This window comes from Dipteris shenzhenensis, chromosome 29 (assembly GCF_047967505.1).
Source record: "Dipteris shenzhenensis isolate YYH24624 ecotype China chromosome 29, Dip_SZ_1.0, whole genome shotgun sequence".
In the NCBI taxonomy this organism is placed as follows: domain Eukaryota; kingdom Viridiplantae; phylum Streptophyta; class Polypodiopsida; order Gleicheniales; family Dipteridaceae; genus Dipteris; species Dipteris shenzhenensis.
The window spans coordinates 23181131-23203139 of record NC_141624.1 but is presented as its reverse complement, the minus strand read 5'-3'; the positions used below and the strand labels follow the sequence as shown (position 1 = coordinate 23203139).

General features: G+C 42.3%; 1 protein-coding gene across 3 annotated transcripts; it reads right to left on the bottom strand.

Annotated features, from left to right (window-relative positions):
* Positions 1-14575: 14575 nt before the first annotated feature.
* Positions 14576-18392, bottom strand: LOC147882599 (pentatricopeptide repeat-containing protein At2g33680-like). Of its 3 annotated transcripts, XM_087400196.1 has the most exons (3): positions 18220-18392; positions 17308-18104; positions 14576-17172 (listed from the first exon to the last, which is right to left on the bottom strand). In XM_087400196.1, the coding sequence occupies exons 1-3, from the start codon at positions 18321-18323 to the stop codon at positions 15860-15862; spliced, it is 2214 nt and encodes a 737-aa protein (XP_087256322.1). In that variant the 5' UTR covers positions 18324-18392; the 3' UTR covers positions 14576-15859. The 3 variants fall into 3 exon arrangements, with proteins under 3 accessions (XP_087256322.1, XP_087256321.1, XP_087256323.1); XM_087400195.1 differs by having other exon boundaries at positions 14576-18104; XM_087400197.1 differs by having other exon boundaries at positions 14576-17778.
* Positions 18393-22009: the final 3617 nt, after the last annotated feature.

The window sequence follows — 22009 nt, the reverse complement described above, 5'->3', positions numbered from 1 at the left end:
GGACACGCATAGCATACCATCGTGCAGAGCACTATATTTTGCAGTTGAGGCATATTAGTCGTGATCCATCACGCCATAGGATCGACCCCAGCGTGGCCCTATACCCTGCTCCTCCTGTAGATGTGCCGACTAGGACACCCATAGATGCAGCAGTCGTAGCGAGGCTTCCTACTGCCACTTGTGTCCTCTGCCACGAGGACTTTGACACCGTAGGGTGGTTTGCACTAGGGTGCAGCCACATCGCACATCTCCATTGCATGAACCGCCACATGGTGGCACGTTCAGTGTGCCCTGTATGCTTTGCTGACATTGATGTGGCGACATACAGAGGACTGGGCATGGATGATCTATATCCTGGTCATCGTCAGGCTGTTGATCCATTCGCCCGTGTAGTCTTGACAGAGCACTACAGGGAGGAGGCACAGAGAGTGTTGCTGATGCAGGAGGGTGCAGATACATCGGTGGTTGCATCATGCATTCCACGACGCTTTTCGTACGGTGATTTCATGCCAGGTGACGAGGCACGAGCGGAGGAGGCACGCTGGATTGAGCGAGAGGCAGAGCTGCAGACATCATTGCAGCAGTGGGTGGAGCAGCAGCTAGGGCGGGCCGAGACCAGCGTCTATCTCACATGTAGAGACGATTACTCGTGCTGGATTTGAGGCACGAGTATTCGCAGATGCACGGCTATGGGAGCTGAGACGTGCGTACATAGAGGAGGCGAGGGAGGCAGAGATGGCAGCAGTGGCACGTGCAGCATGCCCTCCTCTTCATCAGGATGAGGCTGGCCCATCTCATGCAGGTGATGAGGCTGGCCCATCTGAGTCGGCTTTGCCTGAGGGTACATAGCGGACGGTTGGGCAGCGGGTCATACAGGAGCCACGTCAGCGTTCCACTAGAGGATCATATGTAGAGTTATCAGATTCGGATTCAGATTGATTGTTTAGGCTTCACACGTTTCTTGTATAGGGATGCACTTTTGCAGCATGATGATGATGATGTACAGATTCATTTTGGTACTTTCATGATATTGTTCCCACTTTTATGATGTATGAGCATTTTCGTACTTTCATGATGTTCTTCACACTTTGTTTATCTCAGTTTATCTCAGTTTATAGTTTGTTTAATACATAAGGTATTTAAAAAAGAATGCCATGTGAAGTAATTGTAAACATTAAACATTAAACATATCAAAATTCATCTTTTTTTGGATGAAAATTTTATTTTGCTGATAAAAGTTTTTCATTTTTTAAACAAAAATTTTATTCTATTCATGTTTGTCAATAAAGTGTGTTTCAAAATCCAAATTTTTATCAATTTTTCAAAAAGACAACTATTGTTATATTCATGCTTCCAAATCTAGCCTTCAGATCTTAATATCAAAATATGTTGAAATTCAACCATTTGATAAACTAATTTGTATAAAAAGAAAATTACTTTTTTTAGACAATGCCATAGCCCAATGTAAAATTGTTTCATCAAATGAAATTAGATATTAAAGTAACATCAATTTTACCAACTTTCAATTTATGCTATTTACAAAAAGTATTCTAGAAATGTATATTGGTACAAAACTTATCCATGACTCCGAGGGCAATGTTGTTACCTATGTGTAAATCAATTGATAAAAAATTCTTTCAACACCAATGAACTTGAGGGAATGTGTGATCTAGAGATGCTTAAACAACATGACAAAAGGAAAAAATTCGAGAAATCACCAATGTGTGGACATGCTTAGTTTGTAGGGTGTAGAAATTCTTGTATATGGATTTGATATGGGCACTTGCATAGAAAACAATTGGTATTTCAAAGAAAAAGCTCTAGCAACTCTCTTAGTTGAATGAAGCAGTTTCTTCTCCTTTGCAATTTATCATGTTTTTTAAATTAAAGGAGAGAATACTTTTTGCAAATGATAATACTAGACATTTTTAGGTTCTGCAATAAAATATGAGTAATATTTTATGCATTCTTTTTTCACAATTCTAGTTTTTTAATATTATTGACATGAAGCGTATATTTTGTCCCTACAATTTTTAAAAAATATAAATTTTTTGGGGATTTTTTTCAAAAATGGAGTTAGACTTGTCCTTTGCATGATTTTGCTGTTATTTATTATGACTCAGTGTTTAATTTGTCTCTTATTGTTAACAATACTTGTGCTAATTGGTGATCAAAGAAAACAAGACCTAATTATTTGTCATATTCGAACCACAATCACATGTGCCTTCCAAATCACAATCGCATATGCCTTCCAAGTTTCTAAGGACTATTTCAATTTCCTTAATATGACATTTGCCAATGCACCAATCTAATTATTATGCATGTATAAAAGATAATGAACATAAAGAAGAGAAATCAACACAATTGGCAATTAATGCATGTATATGGGAATACAAGGAAGGTGTGGCATGCTAGCCCACCATTTTATATCACTATTTTCTTTTGCATTTAGTGGTTTATGTACAAGAGAAAGGATTGGCGGTTGGTATAAGGAAAAGTGTTGGTATTTGGTTTATGTAAAAAGAAAGGGTTGTTGTGGCTATGCACCAAAAAAATATACACATATTAACAATCCCACTTCTCCCTCTTAAACTCTACTCATGTATGGGAGTACAAGGAAGGTGTGACATGTTAGGCCACAATTTAATTTTACTATTTTCTTTTGACTTTGGTGGTACGCTAACGTGTAGTCGTGCTAGTAGGGATTGCTTCTACGTGGCGCAAAACAAATCAATTGGAGACCAAATCTTGCGTGGATGTACGTCTAGGGTAGCCTAAGAGGCATGTGAAGTTTCGTCCCCAACAGGGTTTAGGATTTAGGGTCCAGGGTTTAGGGTTTAGGGTTTAGGGTTTAGTCGTGCTAGTAGGGATTGCTTCTACATGGCGCAAACCAAATCAGTTGGAGACCAAATCTTGCGTGGATGTACATCTAGGGAGCCTAAGAGGCGTGTGAAGTTTCGTCCCCAACAGGGTTTAGGATTTAGGGTCCAGGGTTTAGGGTTTAGGGTTTAGGATTTAGTCGTGCTAGTAGGGATTGCTTCTACGTGGCGCAAACCAAATCAGTTGGAGACCAAATCTTGCGTGGATGTACGTCTAGGGTATCCTAAGAGGCGTGTGAAGTTTCGCCCCCAACAGGGTTTAGGATTTAGGGTCCAGGGTTTAGGGTTTAGGGTTTAGGGTTTAGTCGTGCTAGTAGGGATTGCTTCTACGTGGCGCAAACCAAATCAGTTGGAGACCAAATCTTGCGTGGATGTACATCTAGGGTAGCCTAAGAGGCGTGTGAAGTTTCGTCCCCAACAGGGTTTAGGATTTAGGGTCCAGGGTTTAGGGTTTAGGGTTTAGTCGTGCTAGTAGGGATTGCTTCTACGTGGTGCAAACCAAATCAGTTGGAGACCAAATCTTGCGTGGATGTACGTCTAGGGTAGCCTAAGAGGCGTGTGAAGTTTCGTCCCCAACAGGGTTTAGGATTTAGGGTCCAAGGTTTAGGGTTTAGGGTTTAGGGTTTAGCCGTGCTAGTAGGGATTGCTTCTACATGGCGCAAACAAAATCAGTTGGAGACCAAATCTTGCGTGGATGTACGTCTAGGGTAGCCTAAGAGGCGTGTGAAGTTTCGTGCCCAACAGGGTTTAGGATTTAGGGTCCAGGGTTTAGGGTTTAGGGTTTAGTCGTGCTAGTAGGGATTGTAAAAATGTATGCATTTGTCCTTCCACGTGGCACATACCAAATCAGTTGGAGACCAAATCTTGCGTGGATGTACGTCTAGGGTAGCCTAAGAGGCGTGTGAAGTTTCGTCCCCAACAGATAAGTCCACATGCATATTTCATTAGTACGTGCGCCATTTTTCATACGTAGTCGTGCTAGTAGGGATTGTAAAAATGTACGCAACTGTCCTTCCATGTGGCGCATACCAAATCAGTTGGGCACCAAATCTTGCGTGGATGTACGTCTACGGTAGCCTAAGAGTCATGCGAAGTTTCATTCCCAACAGATAAGTCCACACGCGTATTTCGTTAGTACATGCGCCATAGCTCATACGTAGTCGTGCTAGTAGGGATTGTAAAAATGTACACATTGTACCTTCCATGTGGCGCATACCAAATCAATTCAGACCAAATCTTGCATGGATGTACGTCTACGGTAGCCTAAGAGTCGTGCAAAGTTTAATCTCCAACAGATAAGTCCACATGCATATTTGGTTAGTACGTGCGCCATTTCTCACACGTAGTCGTGCTAGTAGGGATTGTAAAAATGTATGCATTATAAATTCCACGTGGTGCATACCAAATAATTTGGAGACCAAATCTTGCGTGGATGTATGTCTAGGGTGGCCTAAGAGTCGTGCGAAGTTTCATTCCCAACAGATAAATCCACATGCGTATTTTGTTAGTACATGCGCCATAGCTCATACGTAGTCGTGCTAGTAGGGATTGTAAAAATGTACACAGCTGTCCTTCCATGTGGCGCATACCAAATCAGTTGGGTACCAAATCTTACGTGGATGTACGTCTACGGTAGCCTAAGAGCCGTGCAAAGTTTAATCTCCAACAGATAAGTCCACATGCATATTTGGTTAGTACGTTCGCCATTTCTCACACGTAGTCGTGCTAGTAGGGATTGTAAAAATGTACGCATTATACCTTCCACGTGGCGCATACCAAATAAGTTGGAGACCAAATCTTGCGTGGATGTATGTCTAGGGTGGCCTAAGAGTCGTGCGAAGTTTCATTCCCAACAGATAAGTCCACACGCGCATTTCGTTAGTACATGTGCCATAGCTCATACGTAGTCACGAGTGCTAGTAGGGATTGTAAAAATGTACGCATTGTACCTTCCACGTGGCGCATACCAAATTAATTCAGACCAAATCTCGCGTGGATGTATGTCTAGGGTGGCCTAAGAGTCGTGCGAAGTTTCATCCCCAACAAGCAAGTCCACACGTGTATTTCATTAGTACGTGCGCGAATTTTCTTAATCACGTTTTTAAAATGTCCTAAAGCACAAAACAAATTACAACATTACTACTAATAAATAATTTTTTGTATTACAAACACAACAAATCCCATTGAGAAGACATCGGACATCATGTTAAAAATAGAATCTAATACAATGATGTGTATGAACGTGTATATAGCCATCATAGTGAAATACAAAATATGAGTCCATGAAAATTACAATGGTACGGTCACACAGTGAGCCTATACATATCGAATACAAAAAAGTGTAATCAAATAGTGATACCCAATAAAAATCAATATGATCAACTGATGATCCCAAAAAATATGATATGTAATGTGCTACTCCTCAGGATCAGCTCTCATGCCAATAGTTGCAAGTATGCTCTCGTGATCCGCCACTGCAAGGCGCCATCGTGGAGTGGACGTCGCCTTGCGAGTGCGAACACGATTCAAAGTAATCTTGATCCCAACAACAAGATGAGAATACATGTATGCCTCCTGATCCGCCATGTACTCCTGGAACTCAATATAGCGACCACGCCTCTGTATCTGCTGAAAATAGTGGCCACCTACGATCATGCTATGAGCATTGAAGTGCATCCCATGCCCATCCACACTGTATCCTCATTCAGCACACTCTTCAGCATAGAGCATCGCAACAAGTAATAATCCACACCCTCCTCATTGCCCTCCGAAGCAATAACCGCGAAGATATCACCAATACGCAAAATATCTGTAAGCTGGTCATAATCTCTAGAGGAACTGAATCCCGCATCCTGATCATCATGTATCTCCTCCCAAGGCTGGAAGGGAGAAAGCACTCGCCGTACCCATGGATCGGCCCATGGTATCATGGAGCACCCTCCCCAATCATCATCAATGCATGCAGAACAAAAACATGCAAACCGTCGAGAAAAGATCGTGGGGTGAGACTCACCTACGCTCCTGATGGAATGGAAATCAAGAGTGCCAGGCACAGAACGACAATCAAAAGGCCTCGACCGATCAAGACTCCCAATGTCCACGCACCAAAAATACCGGCTCACCACCCTATCGTCACGCGACTGAAATGAGGACGTAGCACTAGTGGATAAGTGCTGGTGGCTGCACCACCGCACCACATCATGTGCATCCTTGAAGCGATCGGCACTGTGATGCAACTGGTATCGACGCAAAGCACGCTTCACGCAAGCACCTGCACCATCGTGCTCTCCCTTACCGTGCCCTGTCTCGAAGTAGCTCCATGTGATCGGAATGCCTGTCTCACGGTGCCATCTGCAGAACCAATAAAACTGTCTAGCGGATTTGAACTGACCACCGCAACCGTCTGACCAGATCCAGCGCCGCTGCCATGTGACACCATGATCCCTCAAGAAACTATCATGCAAAGTGAAGCAATGCTGCACAAAATGGGCATCATGCGATCGATCATCACTAATGTAGAAGTGATACTCTCGCACAATGATGCGTGAGTCCATGGTGCTATCAATGCCATCCACATGAGCCTGTGCATGACGATAGCTAATGTGCACAAATATAGCAACCTGCAATATGGCATTGAAAAAAAATATGACTATTGAAATAATTCAATATAATGAGGCGGGGAAAAAATCAATACTCAATCACACGTCACCTGTTCGGAGAAATAATACTCCGATTGGACCTCATGCTGTGGTGCAAAGGTGTAATTCTCCGCAAAGTCCACCACTGAGACAACCACCCCTATAGGAAATATCCTCAAACATGCACGAAACTGACGATCCTCCCATTTCGTAGTGTGCGAGTGGCGTATGTAGCAGTACAGCTTCCCTTGAAAATAGTCAATGAATACAACACATGGTGTCTCCTTCCCCACAAGCTGCAACCTCCTCGACTGTGCACCACCATCTAATGTCAAGGTACAGTACTCATACTGCTGCCAACGAACCATCTGCACATCACAAGTATCTAGTGCAACTCGTGGCACTCTAGCAAAGTCACCACACAAAGTACACGTGCCTTCCAAACAATCAAGGGAGTGGAATAAAGCATCACCATCTCGTGTACACAATATGGAATGAATGAAGTCGCAAGGGCTAGTAGGAACCACTCCCCTATGACCATCAAGGGAACGGAATACGTCATACATCAATCCAAAATCCACATGGTAGCGACAACAGCATGTGTCACGCTCCTGAGAGCATCACACAAACCATGGCCTACATCGCTCAAATGACCTCTGCCCAATCTTGAACTCCGGGTGCGCCTCTACAAACTGAGTGTACAACTCAGTCTGGGTACACTCCAAAAAACATGCACCATGCTCAATGTACACACCGCGTGACACCCTCTTCCGCAATGCCTTCTTGAACATCGGGGATGCTCTGCAATGCTCCTCCCAAAATTGTTGTATGAAGGACCTAGTGGAATCATCCAACAATCGATCGCTGCGAGGTGCACGACCACTCGAAGCCCAAAGAGCATCAGTCTCACTATCCTCTAGACTCTGCCTTCTAATGATGCCTGCTCGCAATGTGCGCGGTGCAATCTGAAGAAGACATGAAGCGGTATGCACATGGCCTATCATATGAGGTCTACTAATGGCAGCCACAATAGCACGACGTGCTGCCAAGGCATCACTGGAGTTCCTATGCTTAATAGAAGCATAGGAACGTCGAACACTGCTAAGGACCTCGCTAGATACAACCCTATCTCTATGTGCACCAAGACCAGCAAGCCTCCTACACTCTACCAAGTCAGGGTGATCAATCAGGGACGTAAGAAGAGAAGACTGCGAAGCTGGCGTGAGGTCACAAAAAAAAGACTGCACAATCTTGCTAGTACGACGATGGATAGTGGACTTCGGCAAGTCACGTCGTGAAGCAACACTGCTGCTGCAAGGTGGGGCAAGGGGATCAATGGGAGATGGTAGGGTGGACGGGGGAAGGGAGGCGCCAAGCGGAGCGGGGGGAGGGGGAGGGGGAGGGGGAGGGGGAGGGGGGAGGGTGGAGGGGGAAGAGGTAGAGGTGGAGGCCAAAATGTAGGTGGCTAGGGGAAGGGCGGAGGCTAGAGGTAGGGGAGCGGATGAGCATGGGGGGACAATGGAGGTGGGGGTGGGGGTGGAGGTGGGATGTAGAGGTAGAGCTGGAGGTGGATCAGTGGTGGCAGCGCGAGCTCGAGCTCTAGAGGCTCTCTTGCGCTCACGAGCCTTTCGCTTGCGCTCCTCGTCAATGAGATTTGGGGGGGGGTTCCTACATCTTTCACGTCTACTAGCTCTACGGTTTTGAGAACCCATTCTCAATGAAAGTAGGATGGAAGGTGTGACAAAGTGATGAGGAGGCAAGAATGGCTAAGAATGGGTGAAATGAACCAAAACGTGGTGTCTTATAGAGAGCCTCAACTCATCCACTAGATTGCTCTTAGATTGCTCTTCATTATTATTGGTGGAGAGGTGCTAAGATTGATACTAATTGGCTTAGTTTTGGTGGAGAGGTCTGCTATGCCCAGAGCCCTGTTCAGACCTTATACCTCGATCGAGGTATTTAGTGCATTGCGCATGTATGTATGAACCGCGATCGAGGTATCTCTAGGTGTCCTCGGTCACATACCTCGAACGAGGTATTGTATGCCTCACCCAGGTTATATACCTCGATCGAGGTATTGTATGCATCGCACATCGTCATGTGTATACATCTGGCTGATGTGGCACCATGCATGGTCATGATGTGGTAATATAGTCTCTTCCTGCATGGTCATGATGTGGTACTGGGCCTCTTCGATGACATTGAAAGGTGATGTGGCATGATGAGTTGGCATTCATGAGGTGGTAGATTGACATGGCAAATTGAGGTGGAGGGATTGGTGACGTGGCAAGGTTGAGGAGGTATGCCAAGGTGGCATTGTGTGATCACATGGCTGATGATGTGGAATGATGAGGTGGCACATGTGGCAGCACGTGTGGCAATGTAAGGTGACATGGCAAGGAGTGATGTCACATCTGCTTGATGAGATGGCACCACGTGGTCTAACAACGTGGCATGGTTTTGATGACTCAGCCTTCCACATGGGCAGCATGCAGACTCCAAAGGCTTGCCACTAGGATCGGTGATGCTCCTAGCCTACCTCACCAAGCCTAATACCAAGCCTACCTTGTCTTGGTATTAGGCTTGGGTGGCCCTTTTTCCCCCACAAAAGGGAGATTTAACTGTTGGAGGCCATATTGTACGTTTCCCTTACTCAAATTTAACCAAAATTTTTTCCTCTTATTCATCATGCAGAGGACTAAAAATATTGACATTTTTGAAATGTTTGGTTATGTTTGAGAATTACTAGATTTATTTTTAATATTCTTTGTTGATCCTCTAAGGAGTAAAAGTAAAAATTAAACTTCAATCTTCCTAAATGTAACCGTTGGATTTGGGATTTGATGATTCAACCACACACCCTTATGTGCCTACTAACCTTCCACCGAATTGGATTGCTTAATTATTCAAAATACTAAAAAAATGTGGTGTGCTACTAAAATGCATGTATTTTATGACTTTATTTATTATAAATAATTATTTATAATTAGATAAATCATTCAAAAAATTACCAATAAATCAAGTTAAGCTCTACATAATGCAAAGAGACCACTTACAAAGTTTCAATAACAGTTAATCTAAAATGAGTGAGAAATTTAGAATTTAATATGACACTCTTTGTTTGTGACAAACGTGTGACCACCCTGGAACCATGCCGTGTGACACAAAGAAATTTTTTGTGTGTGCATCAAATTTTCGATCAGACTATACGATTGTGTGCACAATAGCAAGTGTGATGTTGTGTCCGAAGACTTCAAAGACTAGATCCATAGGGAAGTAGGTGAGATTTGCATTTTTGTGTGCTAAAAAGCTTGTTTTTCCACCTCCTTAGGATTGGGGAGTGAACAAAAAGTGGACACCCTTAGCTTGCTACCACCCCTTTATGGTATGAACCAAAGCCATTGAAAAATCTCCCGAGAAGATATACAATAAAACAACTCTATGAGGGATGCTTGCAAAAGAAACGTGAATGGGTTCCAAATAATGAGGGATTAACAGAGGTGAAAGTCAGTAGCATTATTCATTGCTGGAAATTGAGGACACGAAGTTTTAAAAAGAAGCATGGATACAATGTTGAAAAATGTATCATAATCCCTGATCCAAGTCGTGTCCATATTAAACATCATTTGGCAAGACTTGACCCATCAAGCTCAAATACATTACATGAATCTGATGACTCTAAACGAGATTCAGATGCATAAGATAATGTTTTGTATGCTTTTTTCCATACAAATGGTGTATCTATACACCACCAATAAGATAGTTTATTGTATGGTTTGTTTTTCAAAAAAAGGGTGTATCTATACACCACTTATATATTGAATTCAACAAACTCTTTTTTTTCAAAAAAATGGTATATCTATACACCACTTATATGTTGAATTCAACAAACTCTTTTCATATGGTGTCATATTTTCACTTCATAGTGTTAAAATTGAACTTGAGTTAGGAGACTACTATTATTATTATTATAGTTATTGGATGGGGACACCATGCACGAGTTTGGGAATTATAGCTTCACTGAGCCTTTTTTTTTTTAATTAGAGGTTACCACTTGACTTTTTAGCTTAATAAGGCCATATTTGTATATAAGTGACCCATTTAGTACTAAAAAAAACCCAATTTTTTAGCTCACTAAGTGAAGTTGAGTGGAGAGGATATGCTCCAAAAAAAAGTCCAAACCAAGAGAAAAAGTCCAAAATTTTTGAATAGTGTGTTTTGTGAGATCGAAAGGAGCATGCTTTATAAAACTCACAATGGGTTCAGGAGCATCAAACTATTTGCACATCATCCATGGAACTCCTATATTCTGGCCCACTGCCATTTCAGTCGCCCACTCCATGTAAATTTTCCCGGGTTCTCCATAATAGTAATCCACAACACCATATTCATTCTCAATCTGTTTTGAAACACAGAGAATACTTATCAACAGCCTACCTCGAAAACCATTTTTCGATGTGCTTTTCTAAGCTAACTAGCACCTGGAAATAGCATTCACTATTTGCATCTACATGGGAATTCTAGAAGTGAGTATCTTTTGAGAATGTGTATTGGATTTCAGATAAGCAGCCCCGTAATGCCTTAGCTGGGCTAAGATAATGGGACCACCCTCGGAATAGAAAAGTTGTTCTTCCTTCATCATGTCCACAATTTTGGTCGTAAACTTTTGCATTTCTTCCTGATGCATATCCCAAATAGAAGTGTGAGACCCGATAATTATTTTAGAAGCTAATTAAGGTTGGATAAACTTTCAAATGAAAGATTGATGCAAACCTTAAAAAGGCTCGTTATCAGTACGAAACGGCGATTCTAGGAAGGTGGTGTAGCCATACCGAGAACCCTCTACATTGCATTCACGTTATAATACAGAAAGCGTGTCCGGATAACATGTAGTCCACCCTCCTTAGCTTTGGCTATGAGGTCCGGCCACATTTGTTTGCACGACCCAAGACATTACTTTCGATAATGAGGCAACCAGTTGTGCAGGAATCTCACCACTCCGCTCGCTGTGCGCAAAGTCCAGCTCCTGTAGCCCCGGTATTTGTGCCAGATTTGCAGGTATGGAACCTGTGAAGTTATTGTATCACAAGTCCAGAGTGTTGAGTTCCTGCATCCTGTCGCCCAGGAAACTGGGAATACCGCCCATGAAATTGTTATGAGCAAGCAACAGATAGTTTATACTGACGCAGCTATTTGCACCCAAGAATTGATACAGAGTGTCCGGCAATGATCCTGAGAAAAAATTCTCCGACACGTCCAGATAGCTCAGGAAAGGGGGAACGTCATTGATGTTTCAGTAGTTGAAGGAGAAGACTCCTTTGAAATTATTCGCGTGCAAATCAATGGTGTTGCAATGCGGGATGAAAGGAACGCTGGAGGATAGTACGTTGTGGGAAACATTGAGAGTACCTAGTATAGATAGGGGATTGGTGTAAAGCCAGTAAGGTAGACTGTCATATAATTTGTTGTTGGAAAGGTCTAATGTCAACAAGCTGCTCTGCTGTGAAAGCCAATCTGGAATGGGACCCGAGAGGTTATTTGAGGACAGATTGAGCATAGAGAGCTTCCCGGTTACGTTCGGCACCACACCATGGGCATCTAGATCGGTGAGGAAATTGTTGGATATGGTGACTATATCTATATTGCAAAGTGAGACAGGAAACTTCCCATCAGCTGATTGTCGGAAAGATGACACTGTTGGGGAGCAGGCCGATGGGGAAGCCAGATTGGGAGAGCTTGGTGTGAGCAGTGGAGTTGTCCCCGGGCAAGGATGAGGTAGAGGAGAGAGATGCCAAGATGGGAAGAAAAAGAATGGGGAGAAGGAAGAGGGCAAGGGGAGCCATAGCCATAGCCAAGAGCTTTGTCAAAGTAGAGATCTGAGGAGAGAGGGCGCAGAGAGCAGAAATGAAATGAAAGAAATGAGAGAAGGTCATTCAAAGTCATTGAAATTAGGTCAGCAAAAGCACGTCTATCGCATGCACAAGTCCACAACATGCATGCCAAGTAACGTTGAGATCACTCAAGTGACAACAAAAACACGTGTCAACAAAACCAAATTCAAAGGGCCATTGAAATTGATGCTATAGCCTGCCCCTTTTAGGGGCAGTGCTTACAAATCAAGACAATGGAAAATTTCAACAAGATACAAGTAGGAGTAATAATGACAGTAGATGTGAAAGGAGATCAGTATGTCATCAACTTCTCAAGAAGCCAACATAAATGCCAATGTCAAAGAAAATCAGAATTCAATATGCTTCAAATGTTTCATCAAGCCAATCTAAAGATACGATGCATCGACATTTCATGGAAACAACTATGAAAGAAATCAATGTACATCATCAGCACCAAAGTGGAGTTATTCACATGCAATTGACTGCAATAGACAGTATGACAAGAAATGCAATCAGATAAACTTTGTTAAAGAATATCATTCAAAGAAAGTCATCAACAATCCCCTTGCATACTCTATTTCTATGGTGTATCGAAAGTCATCAACAATCCCCTTGCATACTCTATTTCTATGGTGATACACTCATATGATCACATAGCAACTTTCTATAATGAAATCACCTTAGTAACCCTTAATGGACAGCATCCCAACTTTACAACATTAGTTCAAAATACGTCAACCAAGGCTTCTTAATCAAATGCATATATTTGATCCACGAAGAAGACAAACAAAACCAACAAACGATTGAAATTCCATATACAAAAGGTTTAGCCTAAACATTTCTTAGTCTCACAAATTTTATTCCACAAAGCGTATTATGCTATTTCATTTAGGCACCATCTATAAAGGAGAAGGCAAAAGACTACATTTTACTCTTTTCAACGACAAGGCACAACTTAAGAGGGAGAAACACTAGTTAAGTTGTAGTTCATGCAGGCACTATGTACTCACTCTCCTTAGTCACATATTTCATTTTCAATTTCATTTTCAATTTCATTTTTTCCTTTTAGAATCCAAAAACATTTTGCTTACTTTTGCAATGTAATTTAAGAGGGGTATTAAGAATGGTGTAAATTGCACCAATTATTAAGGTCTAGAGAGGATCGTAAAAGAAAACCCTAACCCTAAGGGGTAAGTCGTCAATTTTTCAATAGAGTTGTACATTGTAGTTTTGGATGGTGTGCTCTCTCACTCACTCTTGCCCTATTTTGTCTTCCCTTTCACAAGGGAGAGACTGAATGATGAGAAAATGATGGAGTATGACATGATCGCTTGACATGATGGTATTAGCATAAGGAATGGAGATCCTAAATGACATAATAGGGAAGCGCATGGTCTATGTCATATCGTTGAGAGATCAAAATCCAACACAACAAAAGTCACCTACACTTGCTTCTTTGTTGTGTGTGGATGGAAAAGCTCGCTTGCTTGCCAGACAAAATGGTGTTGAGCTGAAAGATCCCTTGATAACAACGACAAACTGTACCAAATGTCAATGGACTCCCATTGATGGAAATTAGAGGAGGAGAAACTAGCTCATAGCCAAAGAGGACAGATCACCTTATTGTTAGAAAGATCAAAAGGAATGAAATAATTGTCATTGTGATAGAATGCTACAACTGTATTGGAGCCCAACGGCCTCCCATCAATGGAAAGTAGAATAAGTAGCTCATAGCTTCAGATAGAAAGAGGATAGATCGCCATCGCTGAAAAGCTCAAAAGAATGAAATAATTGTCATTGTGATAGGATGTTATGCCCGAACAAGAAGTGCAAAAGCGATGAAAATTAAGGTATGTGCACATGAGACGCTCTACCTTGGCCATATGCTATAAGCATTGTAGTAATTTGTCCCTGTGTCAATGAGTAGGGATCAAGACTCCATTTCTCATGTAATGAGTATTGAAAGTAGGGAACATCAGGTGTTGCAGTCTCAATTACTAGAGTAGAAAGTTGCTTGCTTGGATCCTCATGTTTGAAGACTGAGGCTCCTTTTGATACTCCACTCTAGTGAATCATTGTCCATATAAGTGGGTGTGTGTGATTCATCAAGGTTTGAACCATCGAAGCAAGATGGACTTAAGGCCCTATGTTGGTCCATCATGTGCATGTATGAGCCATGGATGTAGACTTAGTATCTATAGCCATGAAAAACAGGAGCTAGATGTAGATATCATAAGAAAGCAAGGTCTAGAATCTCGATGAAGAGAGAGTCTCCAAGATGTGATCTTGCTTGGATGAGAACCTTGGTGGTGTTCATTTGTGTATGTGTGTAGAGAGTGGTGTGAGGGAGAGATTGTGTGCGTCCGGTGTGAGTTAACTTAGGTTTGAGTGATTGTGATTGTGATTACTTAAGAAAGATGAAATAGGTGATGTAATGGATGAAGTGTGAGTGCATGACCTAAGGAATGATGTCAAAGCAAGGAAGCCCATGGGGCTATACGAGTATGTACTTGGCTCCTCTCGAATGAGCAGAGAAGATTTGAGTAAGAGACATGTTGTTCATTCTCTCTCCTCAAACTATGTTATCATTTCAACCTCCTTGAGTCTCCCTTTTTTTTCTCCGAGGCTTGTCGTTCCATACCTTACATTGCTTCATACCATATTTGAACCACTGCTTCTTTTCCTGTTGTTTGACTCAACCATCTGGACAAATGTGCCTTGCATTGGCAAGCTCTAGGAATTCTCGTAGAAAGAACGGGAAACCTGTGGGTCAAATTACTTCGTGGCAACAACACTAAGCCCATCCACAATAAAGAATACCACATACTCACATAGTCCTTTTCAGTTAAGTGCCCTTGCTTTTCGGTACTCGGTTCTCCTCCACCAGCTTTGCCCACAATGGAAAGGACCAAACAGTGGAGTAAACTTTACCCTCTTCATGAAACAAGAAAAGTTGGGTGCATTGAAAGAGATAGCCAGGAAGGGTGTGCGTTTGCAATACCAACCGTAACTTGCTGCAGAAAGACTTTCAAAGGTGCCTTTCATCAATCGCCATCCATCACCACAATGCTTTATAAAACAGAATTCAATCCAGGTCTTTGCCACAAGTGAAGTTGCACTTGACGCAGATAAAGGCACAAGTGAATGGCGATGACATGCTTCAACAATGGAAGGTATTAAAGACTTCTCAACTGTGATCCAAACCTATCATTGTAGTTGCATTTTCGGATCCAGAGTCTTGCTGCAGCAACTTATCCAATACCCGAGTTTCCCAAGCACGTGTACCCAGTGCTCACTCCATGTCAAGACACAGTATGCTATACTTGAGATAGCAATGTGGATGTAACACATTTTTGCTTGCTGTTCCACCATAGTGAAAATGCAACTTAGATAGTGCAAATCTCGAAATTCATGGATAGTTGCATCCTAGGAGGCAGCAGTAAGGCCGAGTCTATGACTTCTTTCTCAGAATTTCTGTAGTGTGCAAACTCCTCGTCATCATATCACGTTGACCCAGCACCAAATCTAGATCTGGAACATGCTCTTCCACCTTCATCTTCCAGCCGAGTCGCTTCAGCTTCCAATATATATCATCAACTTGCAGGTGACTCCTGTCTCCCACAGTGAAAGTGTATGCCTTTCTTTTGACCTCAATAAATGTTTTCCCTGGTCTCTTCTGTATATACGAGCAATTTCTAAGCTCTTCTATACCATTTGCATCCTGCCACATATCAGCACCAGCATAGATGTTTGACATTAGGACATGTCCAGCAGCTTCTCTACCATTCATGGTCAAAAGACGATCAAAGCACCATCTGCCAAGCTCTACATTGCCATGTGTCCTGCAGTGAGTGAGCAGAGACGTCCAGCCCTGATAATTAGATTGAAATGAAACGCTTTGAAGTACTTTTTCAGCCTCATTTAAGAAGCCTGCTCGTCCAAAAAGATCAACAATGCAATTATAATGGTCTAGCATTGGTAAAATTCCATGCTTTTCTGTCATTAAGTTGAATAGATGACAGCCTTGGTCAACGAGGCCTCCACGACTGCATGCAGCGAGAAGATACACAAAAGTCACTTCGTTTGGCTTCCAACCCTCTAGTTGCATATCCTTGAAAATTTGCATGGCCCACTCATAACCATTATGAAGGGCATAACCCCCTAGCAGAGCATTCCATGTCACCAAATCTCGTTCAGGCAAGTTGTAAAATATTTTGCATGCATCCTCAAGGCTCCCACATCTCGCATACATGTCAATGAGGGCATTTCCAATTATAATGTTTAACTGAAATCCATTTTCAGCCATATAACCATGAATCAGCTTGCCCTGATCTAGCGCTGCTATGGTGGAACATGCCTTCAGGGTACTCACAAAGGTAATCGCATCTGGCACTAAGTTCTTTTCCAGCATTAGATAGAAAAGTTCTATGGCCTTTTGTCCATCCCAATGCTGGGCATATCCAGTAACCATTACGTTCCATGTCACAGCATCTCGTATTGGCAATTTGTCAAAAACAATGCATGCATCCTGAGTGCTTCCACATTTAGTATACATATCTATAATGGAGTTACCAACAAACAGTTCTGACTCAAGCCCACTTTTAACACTAAGGGCATGAATACATTTTCCCTGATCTAAATCCATTATGCTAGAACATGCACTCAGAATGTTAACAAATGTGACGTCATTTGGCCACACGCCCTCACCTCTCATTTCCTGTAAAAGTTGGAGAGCCTTCCAACCATGGCCACAGTGGGAATACCCTGCAATCATCACATTCCATGTCACAACACTTCGAGTTTCCATTTCACTAAAGACTTTGCATGCATCCTTGAGGCTTCCACATTTGACATACATATCAATGAGGGTGTTGCAGACAACAACGTCTAACTCAAAACCTTTTTCAGAAATGCAAGAATGAATCCGCTTGCCCTCATATATTGCTGCTATGCTGGAGCATGCCTTCAGGACGTTGACAAAGGTTACATTATTTGTGTCTACGCCCTCTTGTTGCATGGCACGAAAAAGTAGAAGAGCCTCTTGACCTTGTCCATGCAGGGCATATCCTGCAATCATTGAAGTCCATGTTACAACACTGCGCTTTGCCAATTTGTCAAAAACCTGACGTCCATCAGCGATATTCCCACATTTGGTATACGTGTCAATAAGAGTGTTGCAAACGATTACGTGTGACTCAAAACCACTTTCAATTATGTGGGCATGAATCAACATGCCTTGTACGGGGGATGCTGCACAGGAGCATGCTTTGAGAACAGCAACGAAAACATGACCATCCGGTTTCACACTTGACTGGGCCATACGGTGATAAAGATCAAGTGCCTGCTCAACCTGTCCAAGCTTGGCATGTGCTGAAATAATTGCAGTCCATGTGAAAACGTCCCAGTTAGATAGACCGTTAAAGACTGAGTTTGCTTCTACCAAATTCCCAAACGAAGCAAACATGCGGATCAGGCAGTTTCCCAGAAAAACATTTGACTCAAATCCACTTCTCTTAATGAGATTGTGAACTCTTCTACCAGCCACCAGATCCTTTTTATTGATGCACTCCTGCAGAAGCGAGTAAAGGGTATCGGTGGAAACATTTCCTTGCTGGGAGACCCCAGGTATCTCAACGAGTTCCCGCTCCTCATCAGGAATCCTCAAACTTCCTAAGACCCCGAAGGAGCGTAGCGGGCTAATCTCCCGCACCAACACACACAATTCAACAACAGAGCAGGACGCAAATTATGGGAGGCTAAGATGGAATGATCATTGAATGCATAGCAAATATCGACATAAACATGTCGTACCATTGTTTTGGAGGTGAAGGCGAGTCAGGGATTGATTGACGAGTTGTGGATGATTGGGGTCGAGGTCGCCGTGCCCATCCAAAGGTAGCTCGTTTTGTGAGCATTGCCAATTTGTACTAAGGCATGATTCCCTGTGAACGTTTCTCAAAGGCTTTGCGGAAGCTATTCCCATTGATTTTATGCATCACCACAATGGATCCACTACCCTTACCATGGCATGGACATCACCTTCTAAAAGTAGGCACATGGTCTTTTCACATGAAGCACATAGATAGTGCCTCCACACTTTGGGCAAACTTCAAGCAAAACGTGCAATCGGATGCCTCCTGCTTTTTGCTCACGGATGCAAACGGACTACACAAACACGCAAAGGGTCGACATAAAGCGCATATCCAATAGGCCTTGCTTCTCTTGCCTAATCTTAACATGTGCCTGTCAATCCGATATAGGATTCTGTGAGATTCCAGCTGACACAGGCCCCTCATTCCGATTACATCTGCTAGGAAACTTTCTTGATAGAATGCAATCTGAACCACGCATGTGCCCGACAAACGAATGGAAAAGGGAAGGCCAAACCGTGCCCAACAGTTGCAATCGGACTGCACAGGCAAGTAAGGCGAGGCAAATATCTGACAAACAGTGAAAAACTGCCACGATGACCATTGCTTCATGTGCCCGTATCTCTAATAAGATCCAACCAACGTCCGATAGCTATGTGCCTCCAATTTCGATATCATCCAATAGGCAACATTCCTTACGGATTGCAATCTTCGACACGCATGTGCCCGATCTATTTAAAGCTGAGAAAGCTCTTTCCACATGCCAAATAGGAAGAAAGCCACAGAATATTCTCAGGCCCCTAGGTTTGATTGTGATTTTTAAGGAGTTTAGAGTCTCCATGATTCTTTTCTTTGGGGGACTTCAATAGGCCCCTAATTGGCAAGAATAATAATTCGTGGAAAATAGAGGAGGGAGGGCAGAAGGGGGGGGCAGGGGGGGGAGGGGAGGCACGGCAAGAGTGATTTATGCGGACCTCCAGCCTCTTATTTGCTTGGGTAAGAAGTTAAAACCCCTTTTACTAAACCTTTTTGATAGCATAGTCATGTAGCCTAGCAGAAGGGCCTTATGACTGGGTGAAGGATGTCTTAAGTTCAGGTCCCCCCTTTGCATGAAATTTTGAAGCTATGCCTTTGACTTCAGCTTAATTGGACTACTACACCTTTTTGCCTAAGAAATCAATTGACTTTCTAGATTAAAAAGCAAAGGCCTTTGCTTCTTAGCTCAAGTTATATATGGAATCATTTGTGGATATTAAGGGGCTTTACTATAGATAGATGGCAAGCATAGATTCAAAAACTAATGGAATAAATATTTGCTAATAGGTGTGTGTGTGTGTGTGTGTATATATATAGCCCCTATTGCTTATAGAATCATGTTTGATGATTTGAATAAAGTGTGGGAGTTTTGTCTAAATAATGTTAGAGATTGTGGTCTCTCTATGATTTGATGAAGAGTAGCAATTATCTACTTGGCATGATTCTATTGTTCCTTGCACTAAGTGAGAGTATTGTCAGACTTGTCAACTTTTTCATACAACTAATATATCATACAATTTAGGAATAAGTTTAAGTGGCTATAGGATTGGACCCAACAAAAATGGCTCTTACCACATAGTAAGAACAATCCTTGTTCAAGGTAATAATTACTTCTTGAGGATGACAAGCTTATCCAAAACATTTTAGAGCTTTGAAATTCCAAGAAGGATCTTATCCAAAATATTTTGAAGCTTCACTCACAGTAAAAAAGGAATCATTAACTAGATAGTATTCTTAAAAGTAGTCAAATGCAGAGCTAACAAAGCCAGGTCTCTTAGGACTCAAAAGCTCAAAGATCAACTGGCTCTCCTTGAAAGGGACAACACTGAACAGAGATAGAGACAGATGAGGACTGTAAAAGGTAAACTCAGATTAGAAGCAGAAATAGCAGCCAACCAGGCCAAGATATACATCATGGGCAGGAAGAGTAGACAAGGCCAATGATGATATGTTCAAAAGCCTGAGGAAAAAGCATGCTAAAGAATCCTTAGAGTCTCTTCAAGTTGGAAATAGACTTACCCAAGACCCGGTTGAAATCCTCAAGGTGATCTGAAAACACTTTAATCAGCTTCACAACATAAAAGGCTATAGCTCGAGGGAAATGCTCTAAAGTAAGAGAAAGAAAAGTTTCCACATTTGATAGCATCTATCTGGACAAAGACCACACCTTAGAGGAATTGAAAGGAGCAGTAGATCAAATGGGGAAGGGTAAGACACTAGGAGAAGATGGGCTTCCTACAAAGTTCTATCAAGTCTTCTGGGAAATGGTAGGTCCCTATCTAATGATGCTCTGGCAAGACTCCAAAAGAAAGGGTTTTTTAGACCCAAGAATAAACATAGGCATGATAAAGACCTAAGGGTGGCCCAAAAGAGGAACTCAAGTACTGGAGACCTTTGACCATGTTGAACTGCAACTACAAGATCTTTGTAAAGGCACTTGCTATTAGACTTAAAACCAAGATGCCATGCCGGATAAGGGAGGATAAAAAAGGTTTCATTCAAGGAAGACATATCCTAGAAGCTATCCTCACTCTGTGGGAAGGACTTGAACTAGCTGAGGAGACTCAACAGGACATATGCTTCCTCAAAATTGACTTTGACAAAGCATATGATAGAATGGAATGGGGCTTTATTTTGTCCTCCCTCAAGGACATGGGAGCTGGTCCTGGCTTTAGCGCCTTTGTTGAAATACTTCTGTGTCAAGCTTGAAGTAAAGTCGAAGTAAACGGTAGAGCGACACAACCCTTTGAGCTCAAAAGATCAATCAAGCAAGGCTACCTGTTAGCTCCTCTACTCACTACTATAGCTACGGATGCTCTAGGATGGTTGGTAAAGGATGAATTGGACAAATGTAATGTAAAGAGAATACAGGTGGAAGGGGACAAATAGATTATGTGCCAGCAATTTGCAGACGACACAAATCTAACCCCACAAAATTATGAAGAGTTAGTAAGAGTTACTCTAGAGTTTCTAAATACTTTTTGTATGGCCTCAAGTTCCAAAGTTAATCATGATAAGACACAGATTTTTGGCACCATGAGCCCTCCCCCCCTTTTTCTCTATAACAAGGGACGTAAAGAGATAAGAAAAGGAGAGGTTTTTAGACTTCAGGAAATCCCTATGGGATTCGGGTGTACTATGAAGGTCAGATGGGACTGGGTTCTAAACAGGGTCAAATGCAAGGTGAACAGATGGCAAGGGCTTCAACCAACACTAGCAAGAAGAAAGTTTGTCCTCAACCACTACATCTATCCCTCCATTATCTATTTCATTTCCTAATGGTACCCAACAAAGAAATTCCTTAGACAAATTAACAGATTATTTAGATCCTTTCTATGGGGAGGAGATGCTATCAATCACAAGGTTCCTAAAGTCAAATGGCAAACATGCACAATGCCAAAGGCAGCAGGAGGCCTTGGAATTGTAGATGTGGAGAAATCTGCGGCCATATTCATGGTTCAATGGATCCTTAAGGCAGTGCAAAATCCAAATAAGATTTGGGCATACTTAATCCTCAGAAATGCTAGCAAGGTCAAGGTAGACAGATGCAAGCATTGGAAGAACCTTCCGGTAGGTTCAACCCTCTATGGCAAGGAAGTCTATATAGCAAAAGGGTCAGACTTATGGAAAGGTATGTGGTTAGCTTGGGAGTCTTTGAGACCTTCTGTAATTTGGAAAGGATTCTCTAGGAAAAC

Excerpts from the sequence above, each read along its gene's own strand:
- LOC147882599 (XM_087400195.1), bottom strand. The coding sequence starts at position 18,323 with ATGCTCACAAAACGAGCTACCTTTGGATGGGCACGGCGACCTCGACCC. Across the intron at positions 18,105-18,219 it reads CCTTCACCTCCAAAACAATG|CCCGCTACGCTCCTTCGGGG; the intron begins GTACGACATGTT and ends GCGGGAGATTAG.